Source organism: Octopus bimaculoides, chromosome 4, assembly GCF_046866305.1.
Source record: "Octopus bimaculoides isolate indiv1 chromosome 4, ASM4686630v1, whole genome shotgun sequence".
Taxonomy (NCBI): domain Eukaryota; kingdom Metazoa; phylum Mollusca; class Cephalopoda; order Octopoda; family Octopodidae; genus Octopus; species Octopus bimaculoides.
Window position 1 is genome coordinate 99,806,048 of NC_142931.1, and position 14,731 is coordinate 99,820,778.

General features: G+C 36.2%; 1 protein-coding gene across 1 annotated transcript in view; it reads right to left on the minus strand.

Moving 5' to 3' along the window:
* LOC106878490 (elongator complex protein 2) overlaps positions 1 to 12,372 on the minus strand; it is a 49,301-nt gene extending 36,929 nt beyond the window's left edge. The window contains exons 1-4 of the mRNA XM_014927711.3: positions 12,230 to 12,372; positions 9,511 to 9,610; positions 5,481 to 5,551; positions 1,486 to 1,669 (exon numbers count right to left, since the gene is read on the minus strand). Of these exons, the coding sequence (XP_014783197.1) occupies positions 1,486 to 1,669; positions 5,481 to 5,551; positions 9,511 to 9,610; positions 12,230 to 12,355 (481 nt within the window). The 5' untranslated portion in view covers positions 12,356 to 12,372. The remainder of the gene's footprint in view (positions 1 to 1,485; positions 1,670 to 5,480; positions 5,552 to 9,510; positions 9,611 to 12,229) is intronic.
* Between the last annotated feature and the right edge of the window lie 2,359 nt (positions 12,373 to 14,731).

A 14,731-nucleotide genomic window follows, 5' to 3' on the forward strand; every position in this document is an offset into this window, starting at 1 on the left:
CAAATATCACTGCCTTTTCCCCCATTATATTCTCGTTCTTTCCACATTTTCACCCATCTGCTCCATCTCAGGTCTTGTTCCCTTTCTCTCTTATACCCCACCCCGGCCACCTCTAAAGTCACCCGAGAAAATGTAAATGCACTAATGAATACTCTCTACACTCACACTCATACCTCTGCTTCTCAACCACCCATTTCTGCAGTCATTATTCTCCTATTCTGCTCCTCAGTTTACAGACTTTATGTCACTGAATACTCTGGTGTTAGTGCCACAAGAAAATACACCCAGTACACTGTGTAAAGTGGTTGGTGATAGGAAGGGCATGCATCTAGAAAAACTAAGTGCAAATGAAATATACGAGTGACTTTTACTGAGTTGTAGTTCCTAACAAGAAACAGCTCAGACCATGATGACTCATCCAACCCATGACAGGATGAAAAACATGTGAACTGATGATGATGAGACAAGTACTTGTGAAACACTCAGCCACTTACATGCTAACTGAAAGAGTAGGTAATTCAGTTAATCAAACAAGTGAATACTCATCATCAAAACCGATAGTGAGCCATTTACTGTTTACCTGAGAATTTCAAGCAGACACCTACCCAGTATCTTTCTCATGCATCTTAATGGAGCTATGTTACAATCCCTTCTTGCTAAGGTAAAAAGAAAATTATCTCCTTGGCTTTTCTCTTTATTTCCATGAATTGTTGATACAACAGGAAATCAGTTTCTAGATTTCATAGTCAACTATAAACTTTACTAAATTAAATATGTATCCATAAATACATGCTACAGAAATACAGTGACAAACTCAAAATACAAACTTAAGGTATTTGTATGCTTAATTGTAAGAAGGAAAGTATACAATTATTGGGAAATATATTAGGAAAATAGGCAACATGATAAAGTAAGAAAGACTGATTAAAACATGTCCAGAAAAGGAAAACATCTGAAGAAATGGGAGACAGGTATAAATAACACACTATACCAAATAAAAATGAATACAAAAGAACAAGCTGGAAAGAGAATGAAAGGAGGTGATAGAGGACAATATGGTCCCTGTATATAATCTGACGGAACTGAAAGGATGTTAGATATAAGGCTGAGGTTTATTTTATTCACAAATAATTGGTCACAACAGTGTGAATCAATCTGAGTAACTTGGTTAAAACTAAACGTAGGACCATGTTACAGTTTATTGCATTTGATAAGAATAAAAGTGAAAATAAGACTTCAACTTAGTATATACAACATTGAAATTTGCATCAGTTTCACAGTGTTGCCACTGCTTGCAGTAATGACCGATTTCACATATCATACTACCTACTTACAGATAAAAGGGACTTGGCCATGGAGATTCAATGATGCTAGTGACTCAATATGAAACTGGTCTCCTTCAGGTAAAATATTAATATTCTAAGAACATCTGTGGCTCACCTAAACAATCAGAATGATGCAAAAGATATAGAGACAGGTGCTTACCTTCAGAATTAAACCGGTGCCAAACTTTAACTGTAGAATCTACAGATGAGGTTACAATGAGGTTATGGCTTGAAGGAGATTCAGTTACTTCAGATTTTGGTTCAAAATCCAAATCTTCAATTTCTATATTGTCCAAAGTTGTAATAGCACCATCATGCCCAGCCAGAATTTGGGAACACTGGAACTGAAATGTAAGTATGTTGAATGTTAAATATTTAATGTGGTTAAGGATAAATGAGAGTGCATAGCTGAAGCAAGCAGATATTATATTTTTAGAATTAAAAACTGTTGTTGATGTATAACGTTAAGTTGGCTCCAAATAAGCAGGCCAATGATTAAAAGTATTTGAATCATGAACAATCTGTCACTTGTTTCCAAAATACTAAGCCTATACTATATTATTCACTGTCTTTTCAGGACAATAGGGTTTGTTTGGGGAATTTGGATGCTATATCTAGCAGGTCAAATAACCACATAAAAGCTCCATTTGCTGAGAGAGAAAAAATGAGGGTAGATAAAAGAAAACTTTGTGGTAAGATAGCTAGATGAAACATTAAGTAAGTATGGGCAAGTAGTAGGGTGAGAATGGAGCAAGACATAGGATGGAGATTAATTCAGACTTTTGAAATCTATGGTGGGGCATCTGGTGCAGTCCAAGGAGACTAACAAAGGTCATTTTTTTAAAGAAAGGCCAATGTCTTAGCCCAGGACAGATTAACTAATTTTATTTTAGAATACTTTAGTGAGATGACATCTTATGTTAGGAATGATGCCAGAGGGAAGGAGGAAGACCACCAAAAGTCTAACAGATCACCTCCAATTTTGAATTGTCTTTAGGCACAGATCAATGTGTCTTTCCTTTTTTTAAGACAGCACATGATTTGAGGGAGATTTGACAGCTATTTCAGACAGGTTAAGCAACCATGTTGAAATATTCTCATTGGTTCAAAATTCACATGAAGTAAGTAAAGGAGAAAGGTTGGCTGGATCCATGTAACACAAAGAGCTGCTGTGATTATATGGGGACATTTGAAAGGAAATTATAAAGAATAGGAAAGAACATGGAACACCTCCTCACTACACGACAACAGAACCTCTGCATAGTTGCTGGACTTACCACAAATAATAGCCAACTCTCCTTCAAACTACATTATACTGCTGTAAATAACTGAAAGAAACGTTATATAACGTATTTCAACCTCAGACTGTTGAGATTATAAAAAGGAAGTGAACCCATCTATTTGTACACAGGACCCTAATGTCAATAAACAAATAACTGATACCATTAAGTCCACAGCCTTATTTCAGTAAGTCAGTGAGAGAAGAAAGAGCAGTCTCCACAATCTTTTTAAGCCAGAGTTCGTAGCTCAGGGCACTTATGTCCAACCTGAACATCTGAAGGAAAAGTCATGAACAGAGAAAGAACTAAAGGGTCTGGCTTGAATACTTGAAACAGATTGGATTTCATTATAGGTACCCAACGATCAGATGATGTTATACTAAAGACCAGGTGTTGGTGTTGAATCAGGTCCAGAAGGTGGTGTTAAACCTACCATCGAAGGACCATTTAGCATGTTAGGCCTATCATCAAATGAGTAATGGGCATCAGAGATAAAAAGATGAAAGACTGAGATGAGCAGCAATGTGCAATACAACAGATGTCTTGAATACATAGAAATGGGAGTGATGAATGATGAAAAAATTGACAACAACAATGCTGTCATCATCATGATTTAGTAACAACAAAAAATTTTTAAATAAATATTAATAAAAATAAATTCAAAAAAATATAGAAAATTTAAACCTGCACAAAAGACAGAATTATATAAATTTTCATTCAGAGTGAAAATGAAAGCAGATGATAAAAAGGTAATATATATGTAAATATATTTTCATTAATATTTATAAGAATTGACAGAGAAAAAATTCTATAGCAAGAGAGAAACCGGAACAATAAAATTCTAATCTCGGTCTGTCTGTAAAGTTTTATTTCATTTATATTAAAATATGACAGACAGCCTATTGACTAAAATATAAATGCAGCAGAGGCGAAATTATACATGGAAATGGTCTAAGGGAGATAACTCGTATAGCTTATCTTGAGTCAAACACCTGAGAATGCCACAACACATGCAATATTATTACGATAAACAGAGGATGAGATTTACGGCAGCAAAATTCACAACGATTGAAGTAGGTATTGCAGCTGGGTGCACGATATCAGTTATCTTATTTGTGCTAGTCATGGAGATGTTACTAAGATCAACAAACTGTGAGAAAGTAGAGAAGCAGCAGATGGAACGTTAGAGCGGTTGGACGAACCAATAGGATGGGCGAGAATGAAATTCAAAGCCCAAAATGGCTTTCGTGAAAGGAGTCCAAAAAGAAGTGAAATTCAGGATCGGAGGTGAAGATATACCAACAGTGAAAGAAAACCAGTAAAGAGTCTCAGCAGATGGTACAGAGATTTACTAAATGATAAGAAGAAGCAGAGCAAAGAAACACACGATTTAGTGGAACAGGTGTAGGCATGGCTGTGTAGTAAGAAGCCTGCTTCCGAAACACATGATTCTGCATTCATTCCCACTATGTGGCATCTTAGGCAAGTGTCTTCTACTATAGCCTTGGGCCAACCAAGGCTTGTGAGTAGATCTGGTAGATAGAAACTGAAAAGAGGCCTGTTGTATATAGATATATGTGTGTGTGTGTGTGTTTGTGTGTCTGTATATGTTTGTGTCCCTGTGTTTCTCCCATTGTTTGACAACCAATGTTGGTGTGTTTATGTCTCTGTAACTTAGAGGTTTGGCAAAAGAGACCAATAGAATAAGTACTAGGCTTACAAAGAATAAGTCCTGAGGTTGGTTTGTTTGACTAAAGGTGGTGCTCCAGCATGATCGCAGTCACATGACTGAAACAAGTAAAGGAATAAAAGACACTTTAAACCTTTATTGCAACACACAGCTCATTCTGAAGTTAGCCACATACCACCTTGAGAAACGTTGCAGTATAGTTACCACAAGCAGTATATTTACCACAAATAATATATAGTAATTACATGATGTATAACCATCACATGATGTATCATCATCATCATCATCATCGTTTAACGTCCGCTTTCCATGCTAGCATGGGTTGGACGATTTGACTGAGGACTGGTGAAACCGGATGGCAACACCAGGCTCCAGTCTGATTTGGCAGAGTTTCTACAGCTGGATGCCCTTCCTAACGCCAACCACTCAGAGAGTGTAGTGGGTGCTTTTACGTGTCACCCGCACGAAAACGGCCACGCTCGAAATGGTGTCTTTTATGTGCCACCCGCACAAGCCAGTCCAGGGGCACTGGCAACGATCTCGCTCGAAAATCCTACAGGAGCCAGTCAGGCGGTACTGGCAACGGCCACGCTCAAAATGGTGCATCTCATGTGCCACCCGCACAAGAACCAGTCCAGGGGCACTGGCAACGATCTTACTTGGCTTGCCGGGTCTTCTCACGCACAGCCCATTTCCAAAGGTCTCGGTCCGTAGTCATCGCCTCGGTGAGGCCCAATGTACGAAGGTCTTGCCTCACCACCTCAGCCCAGAACAGTCACCACATATAGTACTGTTGCTACCTTTTCGACTAGCCCCTGTACATATCTACTTCATGTATTATATACATCACATGTGTATGTAATACACATACTTGGAGTATAGGCACTGCACAAAATATGGTCACAAGTAGTATCACATAAGGTATAGCAATAACATCCAATATGACACAGAATGTCATATAGTACAAGTACACTTATATATGGACTTGTATAATTACCAAATGTCATGATGAGGTCACAGTTTCTTGTTCATTTACTTTCATGTTATACTATTAGTGAAGGGTCAGGGAATTAACAAAGAACTAAGGGATTTGAGGAGGGGTTTTGCAATTAAGAGAGTGATTTAGAGTTTATGGAAAAGATTTTTTGAGAAATGCAAAGAAAGAAACAAATGAAACAAAGTTACCTGACTGCCTACTTGAGTCCACAGAATTGCTGTCTTGTCAACAGAGCCAGAAATGATTTCCCATTCTGCAGCTGATGATAGATGGAACAAATTTAACAATTAATATAATCACACATCATCACCGTCATAGTTTAGCATCTATTTTCTGTTTGCATGATACCAGACAGAATTTATTGAGTCAGCTTTTCTACAGCAAAATGCCATTCCAGAAGTGAAACCTAACCTGTTTCCAAGCAAGGAAATATTTCCCCATGACCATGTTTTCCATGGAAGATTGAAAGTTAACAACATTGCATGGGGGTAATACTCATTTACAACCATCATGCGATATCAAGACAAAGGCACACACACACACACAATAGGCTTCTTTCAGTTTCCGTCTACCAAATCCACCCACAAGGCTTTGGTTGGCCCAAAGCTATAGTAGAAGACACTTGCCTAAGATTCCATACAGTGAGACTGAACCTGGACCCATGTGGTTTGGAAGCAAGCTTCTTACCATAGAGCCACAGCTTAGATTACTAAAATTAGTCATAAAGATGAAGATATGTGGGATATCGTGACGAGTATCACTGCAATCTGAAGATATGAAAATCTGTTGGAGCATAACTGTTTCAAACTGTACCTTGTTTTCCATGGTAGGCAATCTTCCTCCTTATTGATTATGAGCTGGTATAATGTTGGACAGCCACCTAATAGTATTTGAGACCAATAACCTTAAATTGCATCTTCAAGTGAAAATGTCCCATTATAATAAATTTCTAACTTAAATAGGATTTTTGTTGTCAACAAAGTTGGCTTCATTTTTTTTTGTAGTCCAGAGTTGAAGATAATTAATGATATGGTTGACTTCTGTTGTGCCATTGAGCCAAGTATGTGAAACCAGAGGGTATGAATGTAATTGTACTTATAGCATATATACATTTCATGGTGATGGTCTTTAGCTGCCATTTTGAAACAACCAAGGGCTACTGGAAGAAATGCATTTTGTACAATTTACATTTTCTCATATGTTGTATTTAATGCTTGAAGGTTCTACAATAGGTCTACATAATTAAGATTTAGCCAATCACTGGTTTTGGTGATTGATCTAATTGTGAATGTGGGCTTCATGTATTGTCAGCCAATGATTAAAGAATACTGTTTCTTTGTTGAACCTGAACTGTCATTTTTCAAACATGTCATGAGAAAGAAAACATTGTATAAAATGTGACAATTAGTGTCTTGGATTGTTATTCCAGAGATAGCATGTGGCCTGAAACTTGGACCCAGAAATGATGTGTAGAAATGGACAGTTTGAGGAGTAACCAAAATCACAGTGAATTGGCTGCTAACAGTTACAATCTTCTGTCTGCAAAATAGCCAGTCAGATTGGGCTAGTATGTTCAGTTTATAGATAACTAAGACTGGGCTAGGTTTGAATCAGAAGTCATAAAATTAATTGTATAGCTCATTACTTTCAGCTGCTCATTATCAAGACTTCGTACTTTAGAGACATAAACATTAAGAACAAAGCAGACACATACATCTCCTGAGTCTTAGAATATTGCTCTTGAAATTTGGCCTTTGTTTACATTTCAAATACAGAACTGGCCATCTTCCCTTTTAAAGAATGCTTTAGTGGAGATCATCCAATGAAATACAGGGTAGGGCATAAAGATCGTCCACATCATAAATGAATATAAAAAGAGAACACAACCATCCAGGAAAAAAATTATTATGTTTCTGAAAAGTACATAAAAAACTGTTTACTTCACTGGGTTTTAAAAACTAAATTAGGCAAATGGCAGCCATTGTTGGCAATACATTGATGCAGCCATTCTTGGAAGTTCTCAATGTCATCTTAGGTAGTATTGCATTGATTTCCTTTCTTTCAAATCCTCAAGAGTTTGAGGATGATGTCAGAAAACTTTTTCCTTTAGGTATCCCCAAAGGAAAAACTCACAAGGGTTTAAATCTGGTGACCTTGCCAGCCACCCCACATCTCCCCTCAAAGAAATCAGATGTCTAGGAAACATTTCTCTGAACACTCCAAGCAAACATTATGTTGTGTGAGCCATAGCTCCAGCCTGCTGAAACCATAGACAGTCGATATCCAACCCATCAAGTTTAGGGCATAAAAAATTCTCCAACATTTCAATGTACCAGCCAAAAGTAACCGTTACTGTTTCATCACCTTCTTCAAAAAAGTATGGTCTGATGATTCCAAAATTAGCAACTGCACACCAAACAGCTACATGAGGCGAATGACGCAGTCTTCTGTGGAGTTCATGAGGATTATGTTCAGCCCAGTTGTGAAAATTCTGCTTGTTTATGTTTCCATTGATATGGAAGTGAGCCTCATCGATACTCAGAAGAACAGCTGCAGTGGGAACTTGTGCAAGAATATCCGCACATAGGGCTTTACAATTGTTATGATCTGTCTCAATTAATTCTTGAACTAGCATCATTTTGTAAGGATCCAGTTTCAAATCAGCATGCAGAATCTTCCTCAAACTTCGGCTAGATATTGCTATGCTATGCTTACAAGCAGAACACTTTGGTGACTGCTGAATAGATGCTGTCACTGATGTCATATTTTCTGGAGTTCTAATGGTCCCAGGTTTGCCAGGAGATTTTCTTTCCAATGTGGATCCAGTTGCATAAAGGTTAGAAATCCAAAGCAAAATCATTTTCCGGTCTGGTACAGATGCATTTTGACAGTGCAAAGTGTCTATGGAATACTTGCTGCATTGCTATTACAGAGTGGTTGTTTTCATAATACACTTGAACAACAAAGCCACGATGTTTACCAATCCAAACTATCATGGGTTCTAAAAAAGAAAAAACTTTTTTGAGCAATTAATGATGAATACAAAAATGGTAGATCTTAACCTTCCAAATGAAACCTGTCCCACCTCTCTACTTCAACTTAAGGTCCACACGGTGCCTCCTCCAAATGTGGGAGATCTTTATGTCCCACCCTGTACAATGGTCAACTAGGTTTTCAGTAACTGTCCTGTGCACAGTATTTTTCTTCTACTCAAATGCAATTGCAAAAGTTGTTGAGAATTGCATGACTGCTGAAGTTGTAGAATGAAGAGGCCTGAATCTAAGCTGGTGATCTTGAATGCCTAGATAGACACTAATTGTAGATAGAAGAAACTTTTCAAAAATTTTGATAAACCAGGCCTCAGATGAGGGATGATAGTTAAAATTTTCCATAAAAATAAATAAGCTAAAAACTTGAAACTAGAGGACCAGAGGGTTCGATTATTTCATGATACCAAACTTGCCAAGGATATAGCTAAGTTTGGTTTGTTCAATTTCTCAAAGACATACAAAGAGCCATCTTCAAAGAATGAAGCAAAAAGTAGTGACACATAACTGACTCTCTTGAAGACATCTGATCAATGAAGAGGGACAAAATCTTACATTCTGCAAAATTGATCTACAAATCAAAGATTGGCAGATTCCACAGCCTTAGCTTTCCCACTAGAGTGGCCTTCCATTCATTTGTACTCGTAAAAATATGGTAAGATCATCACTAAGAGCTAGAATTAGTGAGAGATTCTGTGTACAAGGAATGGGCAACAATTTCTAGAACCAGTTTAATTGCAAGCACATAAAAACCAGGAGTAGGGTGCATTGATACTGAAAACATAATAAATCTTTTTTACAAATTCATATGTAATATAAATAAATGTTAGGGTCTTAAGGCTGGAACTGTATTTTATATGGGTTTATAGAAACTGTTAGCAGGTAGTTTCACATTTAATTGTGGGTGAGGAATTCCCTATCGCTGCTCTGCTTGGTTGCTCAACCTACTGGAAACAGAAGCCAAATCTCCCTCAAACCACACCTACCATCATATAAAAGGATACATTGAACAATGTGATCCACAGTCTCTAATAGCTGAGAAAAAAGATGGGATGGTCATTGTTTGATTGCTTTTGACCATATTTCTGGTATGACCTGAGTTTGCTGACAAAGAGAATTCTGATGTTGGTAACTAATCATTCCAAGACAGTTGAACAAAACAATAACAAACCTTTTCTTGTTTTCATCCATCTTACACAATTTACTCTATTTTTGTGAGACTTCAGTGTGGACAAAATAGAGCCAGCATCCTTTATTTGAGATTGAGATACCTGAAAATACAGCAGAAATATATATATATGTGAATGTGTGTAAACGCACCCATGTGGTGTTATATAAAAACATCCAGCTGTAGAAACCATGCTAACATAGACAGATGTTAAACGATGATGATGATTGATATATATATATATATATATATATATATATATATATATACATATATCTGGTGATTCACCAGAAGTGATAAATTACAGGACTCAATATAAATGTAGAATATTCTTTAATCCATTATATATTGTAATGTAAAAAACAAACAGTAAAAAAAATATAACACAGAAAGAACAAAGTATGATAAATCTGGCATTAATTTGATGCTTGAAGTGAGTACTGAATGTCTTGATGTTTCAGACATTAGTCTTTCAGAAAGAAAAGTTGAAGGAGCAACGGTGTGTGTGTGTGAAAGAGAGAGAGGGAAAAAGAAAGTAAAGGAAAAAATTAATTGGAGGGAGGTAACAAGATAAAAACTGTTCTGTGAGGGGGGAGTCAAAACGGGAGGGGGATGAGTGTGGAGGTGCATATGTCAGTGTGTGTACATGCTTGGTAGTGAGCATGGGGAGATTGGTGTTGATGTGTGTATTTAATGGGTGTAAGCATAAGCATAGACAGGGGAATTTGCCAAGTGTTGGTTCATGGGGATGTGAGATTGAGGCTGGTGTGTGTGAAAACCCAATAAGATTCAAAAATTGATTAATGTAGTTTATCATTTTTAAGGAGATATTTATATATCTACTTCATAGGTTACACACACACATACATGTATATATATATATATATATATATATATATATATATATATATATATATATATATATATATAAAATTTCGTAAAAGCACATTTTTCATGCAGAATTTGAGTTGGTTGAAAACACACAACCAGTGTAATGAATGGGATACGCTTGGTTTGCAATATCTGCGGACATGTTTATTGAGCTGGGCTCATTAGTAAATTAGCGGAACCACAAGTGTAAAGTATAAATTTGTTTGAGAGTGCACAATGTTCCTAATGCTCAGTGACAATCTTCCTCAGTCAACAAGTTGACAGCCATAGTGTATGTATATGTATATATATATATATATATATATATATATATATATATATATATATATATACATACACACACATACACAATGGCTTCTTTCAGTTTCTGTCTACCAAATCCACACATAAGGCTAAGACCTAGGCTATAGTAGAAGACACTTGCCCAAGGTGCTGCACAGTGGGATTGAACCTGAGACCAGAAGGTTGGGAAGCAAGCTTCTTAACCACACAACTAATGCCTGCGCCTATCAAAGGGATTGAGGTGCCTGTAAATATATCAGAAATGTGTGTGTGTGTGTGTGTAGCAATTTGTAAAGACTAAGAGTTTTTGTTTGGTAGTTACCTTCAGAGAATCATTCCAGTACTTAATCACTGTTAGATGCTCATCTTGCTGACAATTATCTAGCACCACTTCATCATTAGGTGATTCACCTCTGATGGTCTATGTGGGTAGTAATACAATAGGGCCCAACCGGAAGAAATATCATTTGCGTACATTTGAGGACAGTTTGTTGATTGGGTCCCGCTGATTGCAAAACCGTGGCAGTAGCTGAGACGACAGAGCATCAGATTAAATCCTTTACAGTAACTTAATCTCGATCTAAGTTCAAAACCTGTCCAGGTTGATTGTACCAATCCTCTTTCCAGGGTCGATAGCAAAAAGATTAGAGATATATTGAGAACTGATTAGATCAACTATACTAGTTTCAAGATAACGAGGGAGACTCTACTTCATAATTCGACGTGCAAAAAATAGCAACTAAATCTCTCTCAAATATAGTCGTACTGTCATAAGGAAAGAAAGTTTACAATCGACAATGTAGATCGGCACTGTCATGGTATTAGCTGTCAGTAGCCAAAGAATCAACTCAAACCAGCAGTAACGTTCCTTGTCAGATTTTTCTACTTTCACTTCTGACAGCTAATACCATGACAGTGCCTGTACATCTAGACTTTATATAAGATGTTATAGTTTAGGCTGGAACCCTTCATTTCTGTAGATTATCCGGCCCAACAGTCTGTGGGGGGGGGGGGGGAGATGTTTTTATTACGGCTGGGTTCCAGATGTAAGGCTTTTAACAAATCTTAGTTACAAGAAATTAGAACTATGTTTCAAACGTATGAACATTAATCGGTGTGATGATTACATCATCTATGTTTTTATTAAGTGTTAAATATTATTTTATCTATTCTATTATATTACATTTTGTGAATAAATAGTAACACTAACCGAAAGTATTAAAAGACTGTTTCCTATGTGTGTGTACACATACACATTATTCTTTTAGTGGGTTCATTCATTAAACGGTGGCTATACATGGGGCACGGCATTCAGTGGTGAAGACGATCATATCCAATCACTTGTATTACAGCAAGATGAAAAGAATAAAGGGATTTGAACTCACAAGTAAAAAGCTCGAAACCAAAGCTACTCTCGATTCAGTCATTCACTCCAGTATATGCATTACGCAAGCACAAAATATCAAAAGCCAAACGTGATAGTCATACTGAAGTAACCGTTATCAATAAATATAAAATACATTAACGATGTAAACAGAGATACACTAACCTGGGGTTGGTAAACAACTACAGAATTACAAGATCCAAAGCAAATACAGCCATTCTTGCCCCAGTCTGCCACATGAGGTGTGCTATTACAGCCAGCACTGATATATTTCGTAACAACATCCACCATGCTGTTTCTTAAACGGTGTCATGCGATGTGTTATCTGCTTAAATTTTATTCCGGATAATGTTATTGTGACATTTCACGTGGTCGCTCAAATAGCAATCAAATCTACCTGCACTAAATATGCTAAAACTAACCTGTTTATCAATCTGTCATATCGCAAATTTATTTCTAGTTAGTTTTTTAATGCACCATACGTTAAACATGCTAACATTAACTTAATTATTTAGTTATAAAAAATTATTGTTTCGATTGATTATAACGATTTCCTCTACAAAATGTAGATGTGTCACGTCAAAAAATATTACAAAAATAAAAATTTAAATTTAAAAAATGAGAGTAAAATGTCATGAAATACCTCACTGTATTCTTTCTTCAATATTCTAAGTTTTCGTCTCACATGAGTAAATTTGACATCCCATCCATTCAGGGCTGTTGCTTTTGTAGTTTTTTTTTGGTCCTTATTGAGCAAACTAAAGGCATTCCAAGCATGACCACGCCACCATTTTTTCAAGCAAGACATATCTACAACTCTATAATCTTGTGTATCTTTCCTCTTTTCGATTTTTTGAGTATAATTTAAGAGAGATTTGACTACTATATCTGACTAGCTAAATGTTCACATATGGACTCCCTCATTGGTTTGATCCATTCAAAGAGTGTACATACCAGTCATATATTGATACTTATCCAAACAATTATACAGGTCTCATAAAAAGGAGCACCAAAATATTTGGCCTTCTAAATCTGATTCCATATTGTAATTATGATTTAATAATTTCATGACTTGTAAAGTAAATAATGTATTGCCTTACAAGTAACTTGGTCATAAGTTCAAATCTTAGTACTTCTGCTGTACTTCAGGCAAGGTACAATACAATACTTACCTTAGCACACCTAACAGTCAAACAGGTTTACCATTGACATGACGAACAAGAAAGATATTCAAATTATCAGACAATATAGAAATGTTCAAAATCATTGCAGAACATTATATGAACGTTCACATTGACACACACATAGTTAAGCAAGAACACACATGTACACACATTAAAATAAACACAGGCATGCAGAAAAACACCCAAGTCCCTTGTTGAATCCAATCACTTGACTGCTGCTTATTTTATCAACTCTGGGGAATTATAATGTTAATTTAAACTTAGTACTATTTGAACACAGAATGCAGAAGAATATCTTTAATACTATAAAGTATTTAATCTACTGATTAAATATTGATTGTGTCAGTTTAGTAATTATATCAGAATCCAATTACATCAACAACTTCTTCGTAGGTATGTCCTATCACCTTCTTTTCCTTGTACATTTAGTTGTGTGTTATGATTTTATGTTTACTCTCTATTTTTTTTTTTATCATTGTAGTGTTAAATCTTGTAGCATAATTATCAGTATGATAGCCACATATAATTATGCCCTTCCTTAGGCAATTATAGTTCACTTTATAATCACATCAAAAAACTTTTGAAAAAATTCATTTGGCATGCTCAGATAAATCATACCAAAAATGATGTCTTCCCTCAGAGAGAATTAATAATGGTTAATAATAATCCTTTCTACTATAGGCACAAAGCCTGAAATTTGGGGGAGAGAGATAGTTGATTGCATCGAACCCAGTACTCAAATGGTACTTAATTTATCGACCCCAAAAGGATAAAAGGCAAAGTCGACCTCAGACCATAAGCATTTCACCTGGTGTGCTAATGATTCTGCCAGTTTACTGCCTTAATAATGATAATTATAAGAACAGCAATAATAATAATAACAGTTTCAAATTTTGACACAAGGCCTGTTAGTTTGAGGAAAGCAGGCAAGTCAATTACATTGACCTCACTACTGGGCTAGTATTTGATTTATTTCCCTCAAAAAGATGAAAGACATTGTCAGCCTTGTTGGAATATGAACTTACAATGCAAAAGCTGGAAGAAATGCTGTTGAGCTAATAATTCTGTCAACTTGCCACTTTATATGGTTTCAAACTTTGATACAAAACCAACAATGTCGGTAGGAGGGGTGAGTTGATTATATTGAAACCAGTGCTGGACTGACACTTATTTTATTAACCCCAAAAGGATAAAAGGCAAAGCTGACCTCATCAGAATTTGAACTCAAAGTAAAGTATAAGAAAAAATACTGCTAAGCATTATGTCTGATGTACTGTTGATCTTGCCAACTTGCCATCTTAATCAAATTTTCAAATTTAAAATTTTGGTACAAGCTTAGCAGTTTTGAGGGAAGGGTTAAGTCGATTACATCAACTCCAATGCTCAACTGGTACTTATTTTATCGACCCTGAATGAATGAAAATCAAAGTCGTCCCTGGTGGCACTTGAATTCAAAACACAAACTCGGAAGAAACGTGGCTGA